Here is a 20585-nt window from a genome sequence, read left to right as displayed (position 1 = left end):
ATCTTTAGCTTTCATTCCTTGCCACACATACTCACCATCCTTTCCCATTTATTGTCACAGATTCTGTAAAATAACATCTGTTTCTATGCTCCAATCTTGTTGTGTTTCACCTTGCTGTAAGTGAAGTCAATGGCAAGCCTCCACTGACCTCTACAGAAGCACAATTTATGATATCCACTCCAAACTGGGACTCCTCCTTAATTCAATAAGCTTTGGATCAGACCCAGAAGGGATCTTAGCAGAATCCAGAAGTAACAAGGCACTCCCGCAAAACCAAACCACACTTGAGTGTTTACCTCACATTCCTAACCTTTTACATGAAAGAGATTAAAAAGTAATCTGTTCCTGTCAACTGCTTAGGCGCTACACAGTACCTGAATGACAGACCAGGCACCTCTCATACAGCTATGTACATTGCCACATTTTCATCTGTTTCATCGGAAGTTAGACAGGATCAAATCTTTGAATTCTAGGCTCCATGGTAATATTTCCTACTTTTTTCCCAACATTCCAGTTTAAAAATACCAGCATCTCTCCTTTCCTAGGAACCATCTCACTCCTGAACGAGATATGCTGCTCTATGCCCAGCAGACCTCCCAGATGCTCTGTTGGGATGGCAGTACTAGGGGAGAGAAGCTCTTGTCCCTGGGGTGTGGAGGTCCTGGGGTCATGGCCCAATACAGGATTCACAGGATGGGCGCTGGTTGTTTTTGCTCCTACAGAGGAAGGAAAATAGTTCTGCCTCCTGTTTTGGGACAAACTAGCAATTTACCAGATAATGAAACAATAGATGAGAAATCTGAAAATGACATTATCCAGACACTTGAGATAAGAACTGTGGCCAGAGCCTCACACAGCCTGCAATGGCTCTAGATAGAGCACATCCAACTGACTCCAGCATATCTTGTTTACATGCAGTTCTGCTTGTTTGTTTGTGTTCCACAAGTCTGAATGTGCTGTGACAGCTTTTGCTCTCCTTTTATGCTTTGTAACCATATCATTCAGCCAAGTTTCTACAGTCTTCCTTCAGATGTCACGGGTGTAACTGATTATCATTTTGGCTCATACATGTGTTTACAGACTGAGAATTGCCAGAAAGAGAAATGGAGTGCATATAACAGAGTGACTTCCAGCTGCTAGAGTCACAGGAATCACATGAGATGGCATTAACTTAGACAGAAGGCAATTGTAATAATGCAAGCCAGTTATCCTTTCCAACATGTACACAAGTGCAATGTGAAAATCCCTGTAGCAAGGAAGTGTAGAACATTAACATTCAATCAAAGCAGATGAGGGAAAAGGGAAATAAAAAGGTAAACAATACATATTTAATCATCTTGGGAAAAGAAAGAAACAGCTACTTTCATTTGCAAATCCAGAGGACAAATCTGGCCTGAGCAACCAAACGGGGATTTTCTTAAAAGCTCAGTTGGACTAACAACTTTCAAGCAAAATCATGATGAGGAATGGTGATCCATGAAGAGCTGGGTCAGTGGCAAGCACTCATGCAAGTTTGATTGTCCTGTATTTCTGCATTTATCTACCCAAAGAGTTAAATGTTAATCACAGACAAAGAACCTAACAATCACTATTTTAGTTTTGCTCTATTCATCTATTCCATCTTGCTGTGCTGACTCCTAACTCAAAACAGTCTTAGGGAAGCACTAATTAAACTAGTGTCTGAAGTCCTGAACCTTCCTCTATATGTTAAAAAATAAAAAATGAGAATAGGCTCTACAAACACACACTCCATTTCCTCTCCCCCAAAGCCTGCCTGCACTCATGGCAAGGATGCAGCTGTGGCTGTGCCATGGTGGGCAACGTCCCCCCTCAAGCACAATTTCCTCCTTTGTGACCCCACCAGGAGCTCACCAGTGAGAAGCCAGATCCATGACCACAATGCTGCTGCTTCTTGCTTTATGCTTACAGCCATCTGGGAAGGAGGGAGATCTGCTACAGGTCACATCGGGAGTCTTCTAAACAGTGTAGGCCTGAGAAGCTGGTCCCTGACTCCTGCAGGCTGTGCAGCAGCTGTGTCAGGAAGTCCTGGGGGGGCTGATGGAGGCTAACTTGTACCAGGGGATCACAGAGCGCAACGCGGCCTCCCTGAACCCTTCCTGGCACACCTTATGCCCATCTGCTTCCCCTCTGCTCCTTTTCCTGGAGAGGAACATATGGCCTGGAATATGGATCTACAGAGCAGAAAATGTATTCTTATCTTCTTATCTATTCAGTAAAATATACTGAATACACACTTTTTTTTTTTCTCCTATTAGCTTTTAATCTGGTTATGAACCTTATATTCTGTCTTGCTTAGCAGTTATGCAGTCCACAATGAAAAGCTAAAATAAAAATGTTGTGCATTGCATCTCAATACTAAGAAATTGCTATTGCAAGAAAATATCCTTGCCAGGACTCTGTTTTTTGTCCATTCCACCAACATACTTTAATGCTTACCTTAGTCCAATGGAGTTGCATCCAATAACAAATTAATGACATAAGAAAACAAAGCCATAGTTAAGCGTAACACAAATACCTATATCCTGAACATTTTTAGTCTTGAGTGGTTCAAACTGGAGACAGGCTTCCAGTTTTCCTCACATTTAACAGTACCCCACGTCACAAAGAGAACAATGAAGTCCCTGAAGAAGCAAGGCAATCTCTCTTCTAAATAGCAGCACCAAAATCTCACCCTGGGTGTACACAGTCCTGAAAAGGGAAACTTTTCCACTGTTCGTCACTTTCAGCAGTTTGCCTGTTTAAAGACAGCAGTACTGGAACAGAGCTTCAAGAGAATGTTTCCTCACCTGACTGAATATATATATAACATGCATATATATATGTGTATATATATATATATGTATGTATGTATGTACAAATATACATGCATACATAAATATACATGTGCTTATATACACATGCTTTAATACTTCAATAAATTAACTCTTGATTGAAAAAACACAGTATAAAAGAAAACACTGCAATCCTCGCCCAATACAAAACCATGACAGCAGCTGTTGATGCTGCTCTTTGATTATCTGAACATCTAGCACACCTTTTGGGTCAGGGGTATCACATCTACACAATGCCTGTAATGAAACAGATATCAACACTGTCACGGATAAATGTGGGCTTAATAGAACATGTTTCTCATAACCAAATGCATTTCTAAGAAGTAATTACTGTTCTCTGGACACATTTTTATCTTAAAGTTAATGTGAAGTCCATTAACCAATTGCACAGATGTTTCTGTTTACATACAGCAAATGCAGCATTTGCCTAAAATCAACTGAAGTCAACAGGAATCCTTCTGCTGATTTCAGTAGGTTTTAGAACAGATTTGGGTGTATTTACTTCACGGTACATAGATGTTTAGATCCTTCTTTTCTCTAAATATTTTAATGAAACACACATGCCAGATAAGCGATGACATAATTTTCTCCTCCTGTGCATTAAACATACTATTTATCCTACCTTTGCTGCCACAGATGAGTTGGGCTTCTCCAGCAAGTCCCAGAGCTTCTTCCTCTTCTCTGGGCAGCACGTATTGTCAAACTCTTCCCCTTCTCTCTCTCGCATTGTCTCTGCCTCTCTCCTCAGCTCCTCATTCATCTGTTCTTTCTTTTGATGGTATCTTGCCTGGCAGCAAGACTCTAAATATATCTCATCAATCCCCCAGTAATCAAGCTCCTGGCCAAAAGAAAGAGCACACATTTCTTCCATCATATGTAGTTTCCCTGTCCTGTAGAAATTCAAAATGGAAGTGAAAGCCCCTGGGTGTCGATCAAAAAAATACTCATTTTCATTTAGATTATAGTCATCACATACTTCCAGCAGAGATTCATGAGTATTGCAGTCTCTGAGCTTTCCTAATCGTGTCCTCGGAAGTCTGTCCAAAGTCCTCCACAGCACTTCATGGTTGATCCCACCGACATTTATTTTAACTCTCCGCGAGCAGGCTTTGCTCCTAATGATCTCCACTGGTTCTGGAGGGAGGGAAAGGGTTGACCTTGAAGACTTTTTGTTGATTCCTGGTGGAGCCTTCTCAGCCATTGTGAAAAGGGTGCAGCTGTAATGCCAGAGTCTTTAGGAGAATGAGCTTGGAGACTGCAAATGTTTGGATAGAGTCCTCTTCAGATAGACCGACCCATTCCTGCAGCTGAAAAAGACAAAAAAATTAGAATATTGCAAGGCAGAACATATTCCCCCAAATGCTCACTCTTTCTCCTTCAACACTTTCATATTCATGCAGATGAAAATATAATGATGTTAACGTGCTCTTTCTACAGTGAGACTCCTTTGTGGTAGTACACAGAACCACTGGAACAACTGGTATAGGTAAGACCACTATGTTTCAGCAAAGGAAAAAAAAAATAACAGGAATTTGCTTTTGTAAAAATCAGAAGTTTGTACAGAGAATTTGTTCTATCAGTTTCTGATACAACAATGTCAGCTAAATGTGATTACTTAACAGTTAATTTGTGAGGTGGGCTACTAGAAGGATTTTAGGAATATCTATAAGGGAAAAAAAAGAAGTGGGGCCTCCCTTCTTTTTTACTGAAAATCAAATCTGGGAGATGCAGTCTGAAACTGAATGAAACTGCTTCCCTTTCCAACCTCCAAAACTTTACTTACCATATTTTTTCATGGTCAAAAATTACACACCAAATAATTTCCATCCTGACAAGTCAAATGTTATATCTCTAAACACTGCTGATTTCCCGACCTATTTGGTCTACAGAGTCCTAACTCTTCTGGACCTAACTGAACAGTAATATGGGTTATATAGGAAAGGACTTTATGCATGCTGTTTCATAGCTTATCACAGAATCATAGAATCATAGAATCACAGAATCGTAGAATGGCCTGGGTTGAAAAGGACCTCAAAGATCATCTAGTTTCAACCCCCCTGCCATGGGCAGGGTCGCCAACCACTAGAAAGGCTCAGAAAGGCTCTTTTCTGTCCCACTCATTCACCTGTTAAGCTGCTAAAGTGACATGACTGCATGACAGCCATCAGTAATCTCAGTTTTAGTAATGTTCAAGTTAATCTGCATTTACTGTACACAGTGCTGCAAAGAACTCTGAAGTGCAGCTGTTCACCACCAAATCTGGAATGTCAGTATGAAACAGGAAGGAAACCCACCCACACCCACCACTCCTACTGAGATCGATTATCTGACACGGTGCTTAAATAATAACCTAGCAATGGTATCATGGCCAAAAGGGAAGAGTATTAAGAATGCTTTGATCGGCTTCTCTTACAAAGCAGGAAGGTACTCCTTAGGAATTTCCACAAATTGATGTCTCCTCCTCCCGTTCTCTGCAACTCAACAGTTCAACAGTCTGCTTCTCCTTTTGAAGTGCAATAATTGCAGCTTTAAAGAAGTATTTGATATGAGCAAGAATTTGATCCTCTTTGCAGTAAAAATGAAGGTTGTGATAAGAGGGATTGTTATCTATAAATACATCAGGAGTAAACACCAGAAAGGGAAAATGACTGTTTCTATTAAAGGACTGTGATGGCACAAGAACCAATGGGTACAAACTCACCATGAAAGGAAGGTGAAAATCTGAAAGGAAATTAGAAGGTCACAAAGATCAGATCTCATTAGAGCAGTAAGGATCCAAAATAATCCTCCTCTGAAAGTACTCGGGAAAAATCAAATAATTATTTCAATGTGATATCTGACATACTTATGACAGGGTAGACAAAGTTCCTAGTATAAAATTAAGATTGCTAGGCCTTGTTAAAATAACTTTAAAAGGTATCCTCTATGAACAGATAAACTAATAGTAAGGCTCAGCCCCATGTGATATTAGCAGAGATATGGTATTAACTGACTTCCAAGTCTGAAAACATCAGGGAAAAGGAAAGTTCCCTAGAAAGTTGCCCAGTGGAGTAATATTTACATTTATAGATATGTTTTCTGTTAAGTACATAATGCTCTGTGTTGTTAATGTCTGTACTGGGAACGGCCGAAAACACAGAAATGCAGCAAGAAAATGCATGTATTTACAGCTCAATTTATGAAGTCAGAAGAATAACAACCTCCCCCCCATTGTATTTCTATACTCAAAAATCAAAGTAGCCACCCAGATTTAAAACACAGCAAAATTCTTTTTTTTTTTATTAATTAAATTAGCAACAAGTAATGGAATCTTGCAGCACATCAGCCTAACAATCCTTATCCACTACCCTGCTTGCAGTTCCACTGTCAAGCTGTACTTACTTAAAACACGAAAGGGCCAAAAGATTCTTCCTCCTGCCAGTCTACCTTCCAGCACTGCAATGTAAATCTCTCTTGATTACCAAGTGCACCTCTCTGTCTATTTACATAAGGGTTTAAGCCTGTAACATTTACCTTCATTCATAAAAAAAAATACTGTGATAAGTTCACTTGCAAAGATAAATATTGTATCAAAACCAAAGCCTTGGCATCAGTAGGATTACATAATATGCATCCCTTTCTGTTGTGTTTTTAGCTTTCTTTCTCTTAGGCTCTGTTTTTTTCTCTGATTTTACCCTCCTCCTCATTGCCTTAGATGCAAAGAGAAGATGTAGGGGATGGGGGGACTTTGGAGCTGCAGCACAGGTGGCTTCCTACACTCCAAGAACCGTGCACCTGGGGACTTGCTGCCACTGCACTGAAAGCTATGGGGCAGCATCAATGAGCCCCATAAATGAAGTTAATTCGGAGTCAAAACATAGCAACTGCCTTCATGTACTCTAGTAGATGAGGGAACTGAAATCTTTACCACGTCTTGTCACTTAAGCATCTCCTGGTGGTCCGTGATGTATTTATCCACCTTCTGACAGAGACCATCACATAAATACTAAGCAGCTGTAAGAGGATATTTCTACATGGAAGAAGTACTCACAACCTTTTATGAAAAAATGTTTTCAGACTTTAATGCACAATTCTGTTTCTCCCTTAAAGGACATCATACATAACAAAACACAAGAATTTAAGAAATTCGTAAAGAGCTTCTGTCATTCTCTATGAAATCAGTCAAGTCTTCAGGCAATTTCTACAGGGCTTCACTTATTTATTCATTCTTGAATCTCAGAGATATCTTCTCTTTTCTTATTAATATCTGTTCTTGAGTAGTAGCAAAACAGAGTAAAACAGTAGAAGTCAAGCGGTTGATGTGATTAATCCTAGGTTAACTGAGCACTCCTTTGCTTTTCTGATTACAAAACTGAAGATAGGCAGAGTACACATTGTTTTAGCTTTTACGCAGTGTGGTTACCACACAAATTTGTTTAACAATGCAAAATTATAGCGTCATCAATGCCAGTCTACAGCTGATAAAACATTTTCTCAACTGACAGTATAATTATCAGTTGCCTCTTCCTACTTGAGGAAGTGTGGCTTTTCTAAAAAAGCTTTAAAAATCCTGGCTAACTGCGGTCATATGGAAGTCAGAAGTGAAACACCATCTAGTCTGTGTTCAGAAAACTGGACCCAAGGTGCTATGTATATAGATACATACCAAGGTACATGCTCACAGTCAGGACATACAGAACTTTTGAAACATCAAAAATAAAAAAGCTTCTCCTCAAATGCAGAGTCTTCAAAAATGAAGGCTATTTTTGCCTTTTTATAGAGCTCATTTCATCATATACAACCCATACACTATATGACTTAAAAAAAATCCTTATAGTCTATTTCCTAAGTCCATTTCTTCGCATCTCCTTTTGCTTTCTGCTAATATATACTTTTTAAATTTCTTCCTGCGCAGCTTTTCCCACAAACCTGGACTACAGAGTCTGTCTCTAACTGCACCTTTAGCAAAAATATAATTAAGAGCCTGCACTTTAACCGCAAAACATATTTAACTTTATAATCCACATTATGAATTTCACAAGAAGTCACCAGATCTTCAATTGTAACAAAACTATGCAATCAAATTACCTTAACCCTTCATTAAATAACTACTCTGGCTTTTAGCTACTGTTACTAACTTTTCAGACATTGCAATTTTTATCCTGGGAAGGTTTTAAAATATTTTTTGGTTTAATGCCTCAGCCTTCTGGCTGCATGCAAATCCACCTTTCCCACCATGGCAAAGTGATAAACACTTCTAGCCCTCGGCAGGCAAAGCCATTCTGCTGCACAGCACTCATTAGAAAAGGACATGATTCATAACCACAAATGCATACTACGAGCAACCTCCCGTAAAACTAAGTTTCCTTCCTTGCAGTAATTAAATGACTTTGCAGGTAAATACCAATAATATTGAATAAAACTCTTCCAAATCAGAACCAAATCTTTGCATTCAATACAAGTTAAAACTGTGAAGACTACTAGTTAGAACCTAGGGAAAGCCAGAATGAAGGTTATGTTTCTTCCCCCACACCATATGCATGCAAACTTTAATGGTGTGATTTCCCCCCACACCAATCCTTTCAGCGTTACTTGAATGGGTAATTATTTACAATTTCTTTTTATCTTTCTCATTCACTATTTGTCCTCTAATGTTGTTTAGCACGTCCTGTTGTGAACCCAGCACTGTATGCACAGTGATGTATTTCCCACAGGGAGCTCTCACTGTCCTACCTGAGAGCTTCCAAGGCATCCGAGAGTTTACCATCTCAACATCAATATCGGTCTATTATTAGCCTTACTTTATAAGGGAGAAATGAAGGTCAGAGATGCCTGAATTGCCCAATAATTTTGGCTGCTCAAATTGAGACAGTTGCTTCTTTTCAGAGTCGTTAGCATTTTTATCACATTTGATGGGCACATCCACAGGAGCAGATGAAACCCTCGGGCAGAGGAACTCAGTTGCCTGTGCCATTGCACGGCCTGGGCACTGCCTGGCACAGCGCAATTAGGACTTTCCCAAATAATCTGCAAGGATGACTGGAGAGTCAGCATGCTTCAAGGTCTGCTCTCAGTCAGCGGTCTGCATGCAGCCATCTGCTTTGGAGTCTACATGAGTTTAACCACACAGACCCAGGTCACCATGCCAGCTGGCCCAAGCGCTGGGACTTTTCCACCCACTGGCCAAGCTGTACCCACATGTCCATGACCTTGCTCCAAAAAGAGTCGCGTCCAGGCAGAGGAGTGCTCTGTCTCCGGAAACAGAGCCTGGCTCCAGCATGAGGAAAATAATAATTTGCTAATGCTTCTAAAAAGTTCAGTGTAACTGAGATGTCAGGTAATGGACAGTAGCTTTGTTTAAGGCTGGAGTACTGTTCCTTAACCACTGACTTCCCTCATCGCATTTATCAATTTCCTGTTCTTTGTTTCAAAAAAATGAAGAGTTGCAATTTCCTAATGGTGAGCTGAGGTATCTTAATTAATAGTGTTTTCCCTTAAATTCAGTCTTTAAAAAATGGCTGACATCATAGCTAAAACTCTGAAGAAAAAAAAAATCAAATGAGGTAATCATTACTTACATTTCCCACCCTGACAGGAGTCACATCACACAGAATTAAGAATTGATAAGCTGTAGGCAGAGAAGTGCCAGGAAACATGTCAGACAGTAATCCTAAGCATCGCTAGCATTTCTTAGATTCACATCCACATGCAGGAGCACATACATGCAAGTGCAGCAAGGAAGAAGTTGAGCTTTGACAGTCCACAGCTGTGTCTGCACTAGCGTTCAAGTCCTTCAGATGAGTGGCTGGATCAATGGGCCAAGGTAAATTGTATGAGTTTCAGTCGGGTCAAGTGTTGGGTCCTGCGTTTTGGTCAAAACAACCTCAGGCAGCCCTACAAGCTTGGGGAAAAGTGGCTGGAAAGCTGCCTGATGGAAAGGGACCTTGGTGTACTGACGGACAGTCGGCTGAATATGAGCCAGCAGTGTGCCCAGGTGGTCAAGAAGGACAATGACATCCTGGCCTGTATCAGGAATGGTGTGGTGAGCAGGACTAGGGAAGTCATCCTGCCCCTGTACTCAGCACTGGTGAGGCCTTACCTCGAGTACTGTGTTCAGTTCTGGGAACCTCAGTACAGAAAGGACACTGAAGTGCTGGAGCAGATCCAAAGAAGGGCAACAAGGCTTGTGAAGGGCTTGGAGAATATGCCCTATGAGGAGAGACTGAAGGAACTGGGGCTGTTCAGTCTGAGGAAAAAGAGGCTGAGGGGAGACATTATTGCTCTCTTCCAGTATCTGAAAGGTGCTTACAGCAAGAGTGGGGTTGGTCTCTTCTCACTGGTGACAGTTGATAAGACAGGGGGAAATGGCATCAAGTTCCATCAAGGTAAGTTCAGGTTGGATATCGGGAAAAACTCTTTACAGGAAGGGTTGTTAAGCACCGCAGTAGGCTCCATAGGGAGGTGGTTGAGTCACCATCCCTGGATGTGTTTAAAAACCGTTTATATGTGGTGCTCAGGGACAAGATTTAGTGGAGGGTTGTTAGATTTAGGGCAGTATGGTTAGGTCATGGTTGGACTCAGTGATCTTTAAGGTCTTTTCCAACCTAAGTGATTCTATGATTCTATGAATCCACTTAAAGCTACGTGACCGGAAGGGGCAAAGATGGAACCCCAGCTCATCACCCCCAGTGACTGAGTTTCTCTGCAAGCAGTGGCTTGTGCCAGACCATGACCATGACCAGACCCATGGTAGAGACTAAGAGAGCTGGGTTCTTCCCTGAGCTAATTTGAAATTGCAGCTTTAGCTTTGTGGGCTTTTCTTATATCTATAGAAAGACTGGACTATGGAAGGCAAGATTTTCTGAAACTAAACCGTGCAAACAAACTCTGGGGTGTCAGTATGGCTAAATGGTCTAAAAGGATGACTATTTCTATTTCATAACAGACCTCACAGATTATTTTTGGTATTTGAAGAATTTCATACTGGATGTATGAGTCCCAGGGATCTGCAGGAAACGTTCAAAAAAAATGGGGCCTTTTATAGATGAACTTTTCAAATCACTGAAATCAGTCTGTCTGGTAGCTCCCTGTTCTCACTGTCTTGAGCACAGAAGTGTCTTTTAGATGGATGAGCTTAACTTAATGAAGAGCACTGTGCTCAGAGGCTTTATATATTCCTTAAGGACTTGTATAAGAAAAGTTAGACAGAAATAGGTGAGGAGACAGAAGACAGGAAAAGGAGGAGGGCATAACTGATAACAGATTTGTAAAATTTTGTAGTCACATAAGTTTGGTAGTTTTGGTTTATCTGATATTTTAATACATACTAATATCATTAATTACTTACTGTAGCTGTCCTCCAGTAAAGCGTTGTAGGTGAGCCATAGCCTCCACTAAGGATGATGTGAACAACTTTAAATCAAATGCAGAACACTTGACAGCAATCAGTGCAATTTCACCTCAAGATTCTTAGGGCCTCGAGTGCACTTTTTGAGCAAAATCTCACAGAAGCTGAGAGCAGGGTTTGGAACACCCTTTCTTACTGGACTAAGGTCTCAGCAGAGCAGTGAATGACTTCTCCAGCTTCAGGTGCCTGTAAAGCCAACACAGACAGAAAGTAATGCTGAGCAAAACAGGCCATCTGAGTGTGTCCTTAACCCTTTGGGCAAATACTGAGCTTTTAGACACCAGATCAGTGATGAATGGATGCTGTCACAACTAAAATATACCACATGAACCCTTATTCTATACTTTTTCTTTCAGCCCTATGGACCACACGCATATACATCCATCCAGCACTAACAGAACTCATCTTTTCATGGAGTCTTTTCACTTTTGGTTTTTGCTCCCACAGCATGAAAAATGCTCGTGAAGGCAGTGCAAAGGAATTCCAGTGACCTTGTGTTTCAGAGCATCTGATATATTGTAATAGCTTCACAGTCTGTCCCAGTGACTGAATTAAGATCATCATCAGTCTTTATTCCTGACTAACTCTAGTCCTCTGTTTTTCCTTATTAATAATACTCTGCCGTTTTTGCTTCTGACAAGCGTGGCTATCTGATTCTTATAAAAAAATTACGGTGTGTTCCTGCTCAGTTTACAAAAACAGTTGCATTTCCATTGCAGTACAAATTGGAGCATCCCTTGATGAGGGTGTAATCGTCTGTGATGGCCGCACTTTACTATTTATGTTTACAATTGGTTGCTAAGAGCTAAGTTATTGCTTTTGCCAAAGATACTGTCTTTCACTGCATATTTAGCCTTCCCTGGAAATTTCAGAGTGGATGAGCTGTCACACAGCAGTACAAGGCCGAATGGCAGATCATTTTCTTTAATTTCAAACAACCAGATATTACAGAAATGCGATTATGTAAGATCCTCGCTTCAGGGCTGTCAGACTATGTATTTATATCCTGGCTAGCACTTTGGATCCACAGTTTTGATCAGTGCTTCCATACAATTTTTTGAGGATGTACTGATATGATATATACAAGATATAGTAATGAGTTAAATACATTAATATTAATAAGTTAGAGCTTTGAATCACAACTCATTTATTTACTAGCTTATTTTTTTTTCAAATTGCACTGCAGTGCATGAAAATGATGGATGAGGTTTTTAACATTCCTATTGCTCTTTCAAAGAGGCACTGTTGTAACCAGATGATGTCCTAAAATAACTAGTTTTAGGGCTACTCGAAGCCTGGAATCTTGTATCTCCCTGTTAAATTCCATCTTCCATTGCTCCCTACCAATAACAGTGCTGCCAGCTAGCTGAAAGCACTGAAGAACTTTACAGATGTCTTTTTGTTCTCTCCAATAAAAGCTTGCATAGTCAGGTACTGAACTATTATTCTGGGTTTCTTGGCAGGGAAATATTATGCAGTATACAATATTATACTATATACACAATGTCTGAAGCAACAAGACAAACTGAGAAGCATCAGATTTTATCCCTTTTTGAAAAATGGTAGGCTGAGACCTACCTACACAACAGATAGGAAGAGATAAGCCTGAAGTTTTCACTTAGAGGAGAGCACATTTACTCAAGAGATGCTTGTCTCAATCCAGTGATCCTACTACAGCCTATGTTCCTATCTCAGGTGCTTCACCGAAGCACTGAATCTGGAAGCAATGAATCAAGGCCTGCATTTCTGGATGACTCAGTTTTGACAAGTTCATTTGTACACAAGTGAAAATGTCCCAACATGCCCCCAAGGTCGTAACATCAGCAAGTCAACACACACAAAAAAAGCTTTTATCATCAAAAATTAAGACAAATATCAGCACAGACTTGATATGGGAGAGTCCAGCCCTTCAACATTTTCATGGCTCAACCTATAGAATGCCTCAAAACAAACTCAATCTAGTCCTAAAAGTTGTCACATGAGGCCTGTGACAACTTCTCACCTTGTTCTGCCTGATGGTCATCCAGAAAGCAGAGCTTTGAAAGCTGACCTTATCTAAGGTGGTTTGGTTCTACATACTGCACAACAGTAAAGCTGCTTTGGGTATGGGAGTGCTGTCCTTAGGAATTTCACTTAAACTCTGTAGAGAAGACACTTCAATTTCATAGTGTTTTTTAGTCTTGCCATGAGTGGAACAGTGTAAGTTTTGGAAAGCAGAACATCAAAATTAAGGGCAAAAGATACAAAGAGTATTGATATTTCACACCCTAAACTGAAATAAGAACAGAACAAATGAGCACTTGCTATCATGCACAGTACCATGCAACAGTGGTAGTTGCTGTAATTCTGAAATTAAGACCAAATGAAAATTTGTATTTAAATGCTGCTATAAGTGTATTTATTTCTCTCTCTTAAGTCATACTGTATTTTTGTTAAGTCACAGCATCCCCTTAAAAATTTGCTTGATCAAAGCCATTAATTCACGGCTTCTAATATTAAACATGCAAGACTGACATTCAAAGAAGGATATAAGAATCTCCAGCACAGAATCAACACAGTGCATCACAGTCAGAAGGAAGCACTCTGAATTCCCATTCAGGCCCAGTATACAGTCAGGATCAAAATGGAGACAACTCCCCCGAATAATATTTGACAAGTGGAAGCTTCCTTTTATAAGAGACAACCCTTCAAAAAAAAAAACTGAGCAAGGTCTGATGTATAAAATGCTCCTAGAGGAGGTGGCTGGTGGTAACAACCCATTTACCTAATTGTGTGGTTCATTGCGTGGATGGCAGTGTGGACAGAAAACACTTTCCCAGTGAGGTGCGTCAGAAAGGGATCCATAGCTGCACAGTATAAGCAACCCTTTGCCTGGAAGGAATCTCACATTATGAGAGGCGAATACTTGTTTGCATCATGTTAAGCTAAGAAAGGTCTAAGAGCTCATTTTCCCACTTCTTTGTAAGTAGCCTAACCACAAGACTACTGAACAAAAGCCAGATATCTTTGGTTCAGCAAGGAGATCAGCAGCCAAACAATCTCATCCCTTCTTTACTCCAAGGGGAGCAGAAGATTCTGAGCACTACTTGCAGCTGCTTTAACAAAATGCTTAAATAGGGGTTGAAATGACTAGCTATAGGTAGGCAGGCTTGTCCTAAGTACAAAATCCAGTTACAAAGCCTACCCACTGAAGAAGTTTGCTCTATGTCAGCAACAATGAGAGCAGAAAAAGCACGAAACGGAAACATTCTAGAAAGTGAGACTTTCTAGATGGCACTACTGTCAAGGAAGATCAACTTCGTGTGCTGTTAATCTCAGCAACCACTGGAAGAGCACGTACAATAGTGTCATTCATAGCTTTGTTATTTCAAGGCTAATTAGTCCAGTTCACGGTTTTGCATCTGCTTAAATGCACTAGCGGGATTTTTCCAGCTGCTGCAGCCTGCCAACACTTTCTGCTCAAACTGTCCCACGATCTCTCTGATACATTCAAATTCACACTGAACGTATGGCAGTAATTTAAGGTAGGATTCGTCAGTCATCTGAGAGTGCAGCCAGCTGAGACAAGCTCATAAACTTCCACAGGTAAATCAAAACCTCACATTTTAAGAGGGCAAGACACTACTGAAACCTCTGTGAAAAGCAGCACTGTGGACTCAATTTGAGCTGTTAAGCTTGCTTATTATTTTTATCTTCATGTATTTAAAATATAGCTACTTTTCTAAAAGTTAACAATTGATGAGATGCTGGGAAAAACTGTTTTATGAACTGCCTTGAGATGTCTTATTAATGTTCTGAGGTAAATGTATTTGGACTGTACTGCCATAATTGATTTCCCTTTCTTAACTTGTTAGGCAATCAGGGAGAGAAGCTCATCTCCAGTGTCATCAAAGAAGATTATGTTTCAGAGCTTTGTTCAGTTAATTATCAGTACAGCTTTGCATTCACTCCCTTGTTACACAGTTTTACCTGAAGAGCTGATGTTTATTTCCTAATAGGTAATAACCACATATAATGGCAGCACAAAGCATATCTTGTAAGAGTGTGACTTCTCGGGGAGACCAGCACTGAGGATCCTCCTGCGTCACATGTGATAACAGATCTGCTTGGCGCCTTCATTTAGACTCCAACTGCATCTGCCCTTGCACAATTTCACAATATGCTGTGATCCCACTACCATGGTATTACGTGAGGCAAATTGGTAGATTGCCACTGCTCCTTGTAAAGATGGCAAGTGCTGCTTATCACTTGCTTATCAAAGCCTACTCCTTAATACTTGGAGCTGCATTATGCCAGTGTGACATATATTATTTATTATCTAATAGACTGTTGGTTCTAACTCTTGCTGCTGCCAGCAGTGATGTTACTACTCCTCTTTATAGTCATCCAGAGGAGGAACAGCAACATATAGAAGCCAAACACCTAAGTCAGAGCTGATCTGTCATTATGGCTGAATACAGATTTCCTGCATTAAAAACAAGAAAATTAAAAACCCCACAGATTTTACTGGCCTAAGACTTTTCCATTACAGTTTCAATATTGCTCTTGCGGTCACCATAATCCATGAACAAACGCATTCCAAATAATATTCATTATTTACTGATCACACAGCTAATGTCATCATATTTTCAGTGCTGGTGAAAAAAGCAGCAATACAACTACTTAGCTCACTCCAGCTCTCAAGCCTTGGAAGAAAGTGATGCAGTGCTCAGTAAATAAGTGAACTCTAACTCTAGGAAGGTGTCGATATAAGACTGAAGTTCTTTTGTGTGCTGTAATGAGCTTGAGGATGCACAGAAAGCAGAATAGCCTTTGCTGTACTTCCACCTTTAACAGAGAATACAGACAGCTTTAAGCGGAATAGATTTTAAATATCTTGACTGATGCATGCGATAGCTAAATCTTTCATGGCATTTAGTGACTTACAAAACTATCTGGGACTGTAATTATATCTAGAGCTGCCCAAGATAAAAAAACTTTCAAGTTCTGATCAATGAAAGACCAGAATTTAGCTTCTCTGCTCACTTATAGTATTTAATCACAGCACTGAATATAGATACATTCTACTTGAATTGAATTCAAACACCACAGCAGTCTATTTATGACAGCACACAGTGTAATATCCAAAGCCATATACCACTTAAGAAAAAGTCAAAATAATGAAATTTGTTCCAAGTCCTCTCCATATAGCAAGAATAACTCTGGGATTTACTGAACACTACATTTACAACAGGAATAAAGTTAGGCTATGATGTGCCAAGCAATTTGTTTGCACAGTGTAACACAAAACACTACCGTACATCTTTAAGAGATCTCTGCAATTAAAAATCGTAAAGTTTATTTTGATTAACAGTTGAAATTATGGTTAGGAAGTAGACATTCATTTCTACTTGCTAAACTGTGAGTTAAAACCATATGTCCCTAAGATTTACAACAAAATACAAGAAATTAAATTCCCAGAAGGTTCTATGCAAGAATCCCTCATAATGTATTTCAAAAAATAATAATTCTTAGAACGTCTGTATGTCTGCCCAGACAAAGCTGAGCTGGAATAGCTCGCAACTTTCAGTGCTTTCCTTTCTGGCTCCGGACTTTCCCTCTCGATGCTGCCTGTGGGAGCAGCAGGTCCGTGCTCAGGCAGCAAAGCCCTCCAGAAGGGTCTGCAGACAGGTCCTCCAGCACTGCAGCCCCTCAGCTGCTGCTTCATAGAGACCTTGTGCCTGCTGACCAAGCCCCTCTCCCCCAGCCCCTCAGCCTGGGGAGCAGGCAGCCCCTCCCCAGCGCTGCTTACGTAAGGACAACATGCGGAGCCCAACGCTGGCTGCAGTGTCCTCCAGCAGGTAGCTTTAAATATAGCGGAGCCTTGAAGAACAGTTTACCTGCACATGTACGGACACGAAGCCCAGGGAAGTCACATAAGATCAAGATTTCCTTCTAAAAGTCCCAGTAGCAAGCTGTTGGCAAAATCCCAAATGTTGGAAGGAAAGCTGTTGCAAATCTCCACTCCTCGCCTTGCCTTGAATGGCAAGCCAGAATTTGCCAATTAACTTGCACTTTGGAAAAAAGGCTGAGCATGAATAAATAAATACATCTGATGTGGCATCCTTATGGCAACAGTGCCTTTCAAAATGCTGAAGCCAATGGGGATGCTAAGAAGGAAGCACGGTACTCCAAACATTGCTTCTCCTTCATCTTGAGCTGGAGTTGTTTTCACTTTTACTGTCTGTGTGTGTCTGAATGAGGCCACCCTGCTGAGCTCCATGACAATGTCCAGATGAGAAAGGAGATTACAGCACTGTGCACGCTGTGGTGAGGGCTGCATGTGGAAGCACCATATGAAAAAAAAGCAGCTGCAAGTTGCAGTAAGGCTGAGCTAGGGGTCTGTGCATCAGGAATTGTTTGAATGAAAGAAAGTAGCACTAAGGACCCGCAACGAACTTTCTGCATGCGCTGCATCTCCTCTCCCTGGCAAAGACTTCCAGAGCTCTAACAGCACACCTCGGGTGATGGCAGACAAGCAGACCTCCAAGCAGCGTTACCAATTTCCTGGCACAGGGCGGCACTGAGCTAGATCAGACTCTGAGCTCCTCACACCTAGCCCAGCCCTGAGGCTGTGCACGAACTTGGGTACAACTTGCCAGCTGAGCAAGCTTATTGTTTTTAAAACCAAGTATCAGCAGATAAGGCTTTTCTCTCTCCCCAGCCTGTCCAGCATTGCTGCTTGTCTTCCTCTCCCATAGTAGCCTCTTCAGGGCTACAGGATGGGGTCACTAAGATCTTTCTCTTAGGTGTTCTTTAAGCAGCAAGGTCTGCCTGCCTATGTGTTTGCTTAGGACTGTTGCCTCCACCTGATGCTACTGACACTTCCTTTTACATCCAAACATTTAAAAAGTGACAATTTTGGCAGCAATCCTATATAGATGGCCTTGGCTGCAATGAATGAAAATGTCCAAGAAACTGCACATACACTGCTTATTTATATCTTAATCATTATGTAACTTGAATTGAATGAAGTCCAACTATGAACGTGGTCCATACATTGGGGATATACAACAGTCCACCTTCACACAGCCACTGAAATGCTGGTAGACTGAATGGTTTGTAGGAGCCATGCGGTGAACATGCCCAGTTATAAAGATGCTGGGGTGTTTAAAGCCATGACAGCATGCGATGTATCTATGGAGAGGATGTATGCCGGTATATTTTAGACAAGCACAGTGCTCCGGTATTTCCAGCTTTGGGAGAGGAGATTTTCAATCACCTGGCACTCGGGTTAATTCAGATGACAGCCATCCGCTGAGAACACCGAGGGTTTCTATCATCAGGTTCCCCAGCTCCACCAGAGCATTGGAAACAAATGACGAGCCTTTATCTTTAAAGCTCACCCACGGCAGGAGGCAGAATACTACGATATGCCATTTCCCACTGCTTTAGCAGCGCCGAAGGAGCAAAAACACAAGGCAGGCTTTCCAAAGCGCTCCAGCGTAAGGACTACGTTATCCTCTCTCTGACCCGAGCGGCTGAGGGGAACCCGCGCTCCGGAGCGGCCCCGCCGAGCTCCCCCCGCCCCGCAGCCCGGGGCTCCCCGGGGCTCCCCGCACTCCCCCCCCTGCCCGGGGGAATGCATCCCGCGGGGGCAGCGCTCGCCTCCCTCGCAACTCGCAGCTGTTCGGGAGGCGTGGATGACTCGGGTTCTTAAAAAAAAAAAAAAAAAAATCGAAAAAATCAAAAAATACAAAAGAATACAAGCAAAACGCAGCCCTCGGCGGGAGGAGGGATGCCCCGCCGCTTACCTTGCTCCGCGGGCGCCCGGGGCACCGCCGGGGGCTGGAGGAGGGATTCCCCAGTGCTGCTCGGGCTTCCCCGGGCACTGCGCGGCCGCCAAAGCCACGGCGAGACGTTTGTTTTGGTCGCTCCTTCCCGGGGAGGGCTTTGCTCTACATTCTCGGCTCCACATCACCGCCCCCCCCGGCACGGAGAGGGCTGGGGTTGGAAAAACCACGGCGAAGGCATCTCCCTCCTACCCCCCGGAGACGCGAAGCCGCCGAGCGAGCGGCGCGGCGAGCTGCTGGGGCCGGCGGGCGGAGCGGGGTGAGCGGGAGGGAAGCGGGGCGGGGGGGCGAGAAAAGCCGAGCCCGCGCTGCCCTCGCCCCGCTGTAATCCCCGGCTGCATGCGAGCTGCCGGCTGCCGGCGGCCGCCCGTGTCTGCGGCTGTGCGCGGCGGCGATGAGGCGGGGGGGGCACTGCCGCTCCCGGCCGGAGCACGCGAGGAGACCCCGGACCCTTCCGACCCTCCCTTCCCCCCCGGGCCGGCGACTCGCACGCCCCCGCGGTACGGCACGGGTAAAGGGAGCAGAGCGCGCACAGCTCGCGGCAGCCCCCGGGCAGGTGGTGTGTGTGCAACGCACGTCCACGTGCACACGCAGAGCCCTGCACTAACCGCCGGCCGGGGATGCGCACGCGAAGCCCAATCTCCTGCCCAACTAGGGATGCACGCTGCTCTCCCGCCCCCCAGCAGAAACACAGAGCCTACGCGATACGCACACACGCTGCTGCCACCTCTCCCCAGTCCCACGGAGAACCAACACCCAGCACACTGCGTGTGGCTGACAGCCCCGGCTTGTCCGCGCTGTGTCTTGGCGTAGGGTGATGCCCCCCGGCAGACGTTGCGGTGCCCAGGTGGGCAGGACCCCTTGCAGGATGGGGTCTTGCTTTTATCGCCACGTCTCGATGGGGCTGCTGCCTGCCATCGAGGCTTCTGCTGCTCCTGCTGCTTCTTCCGCCTTCCCATAGGGTTTAATTGTTCTTTATTGCTTTTTAATGGGAAGTCCTTTATCATTCGTGGTAATGCGAGGAAGTCTGTCTCCCTCGTTCCGTGCTGCTCCTCTGTATTTTGGGTAGGGGGGATTACAAAGCTGCTCTCCTTTTCAAGGTCTCCCCTTTTACCTGGGTTTCATGATTCCTCTGTCACTTTGACCTCTGCATTGTGTTGCTCAGGCTTCAGTTCTCCCTATGGCTCTGAGTTTCTGCCTCCAGTGTTGCACATTTCTCTGCTGGGATGAAGGCTTTCCAGCACAGTAATTCTCAGCTGCTTTTTTTTTTTTTTTTTTTTTTTTTTTTTAATTTAAAGATCTCTTAATTATTTTGAAAGCTGTCCAAGGAAGAGATTGGGCAATATTGCCACTGTCTCTTCAATTAAAACCAACTAAACATTAGGTTAAACTTCAAATCTTAACTTACTTTGTTAATTTCCCCCATTTTATTTGCTTTCCAGACTAGGCTGGAAGAGATTTTATTAAAGGCCAACCAGCTTTTGCCAGCCTAACTTCTGAAGTTTTCTGAATGGG

General features: G+C 42.7%; 1 protein-coding gene across 2 annotated transcripts in view; it reads right to left on the bottom strand.

The window, feature by feature from the left end:
- The window catches only part of KCNB2 (potassium voltage-gated channel subfamily B member 2), a 193465-nt gene extending 173758 nt beyond the window's left edge, over positions 1–19707 (bottom strand). Inside the window, exons 1-3 of one of the 2 annotated variants that reach the window (XM_085221277.1) lie at positions 19032–19707; positions 11179–11424; positions 3475–4159 (exon numbers count right to left, since the gene is read on the bottom strand). In XM_085221277.1, coding sequence (XP_085077403.1) covers positions 3475–4053 — 579 coding nt within the window. In that variant the 5' untranslated portion in view covers positions 4054–4159; positions 11179–11424; positions 19032–19707. The remainder of the gene's footprint in view (positions 1–3474; positions 4160–11178; positions 11425–19031) is intronic. The other variant, XM_085221276.1, reaches the window with a different exon arrangement.
- Between the last annotated feature and the right edge of the window lie 878 nt (positions 19708–20585).

Source organism: Meleagris gallopavo, chromosome 3, assembly GCF_905368555.1.
Source record: "Meleagris gallopavo chromosome 3, MGAL_WU_HG_1.1, whole genome shotgun sequence".
Taxonomy (NCBI): domain Eukaryota; kingdom Metazoa; phylum Chordata; class Aves; order Galliformes; family Phasianidae; genus Meleagris; species Meleagris gallopavo.
This window is presented reverse-complemented; position numbering and strand designations above follow the sequence as displayed.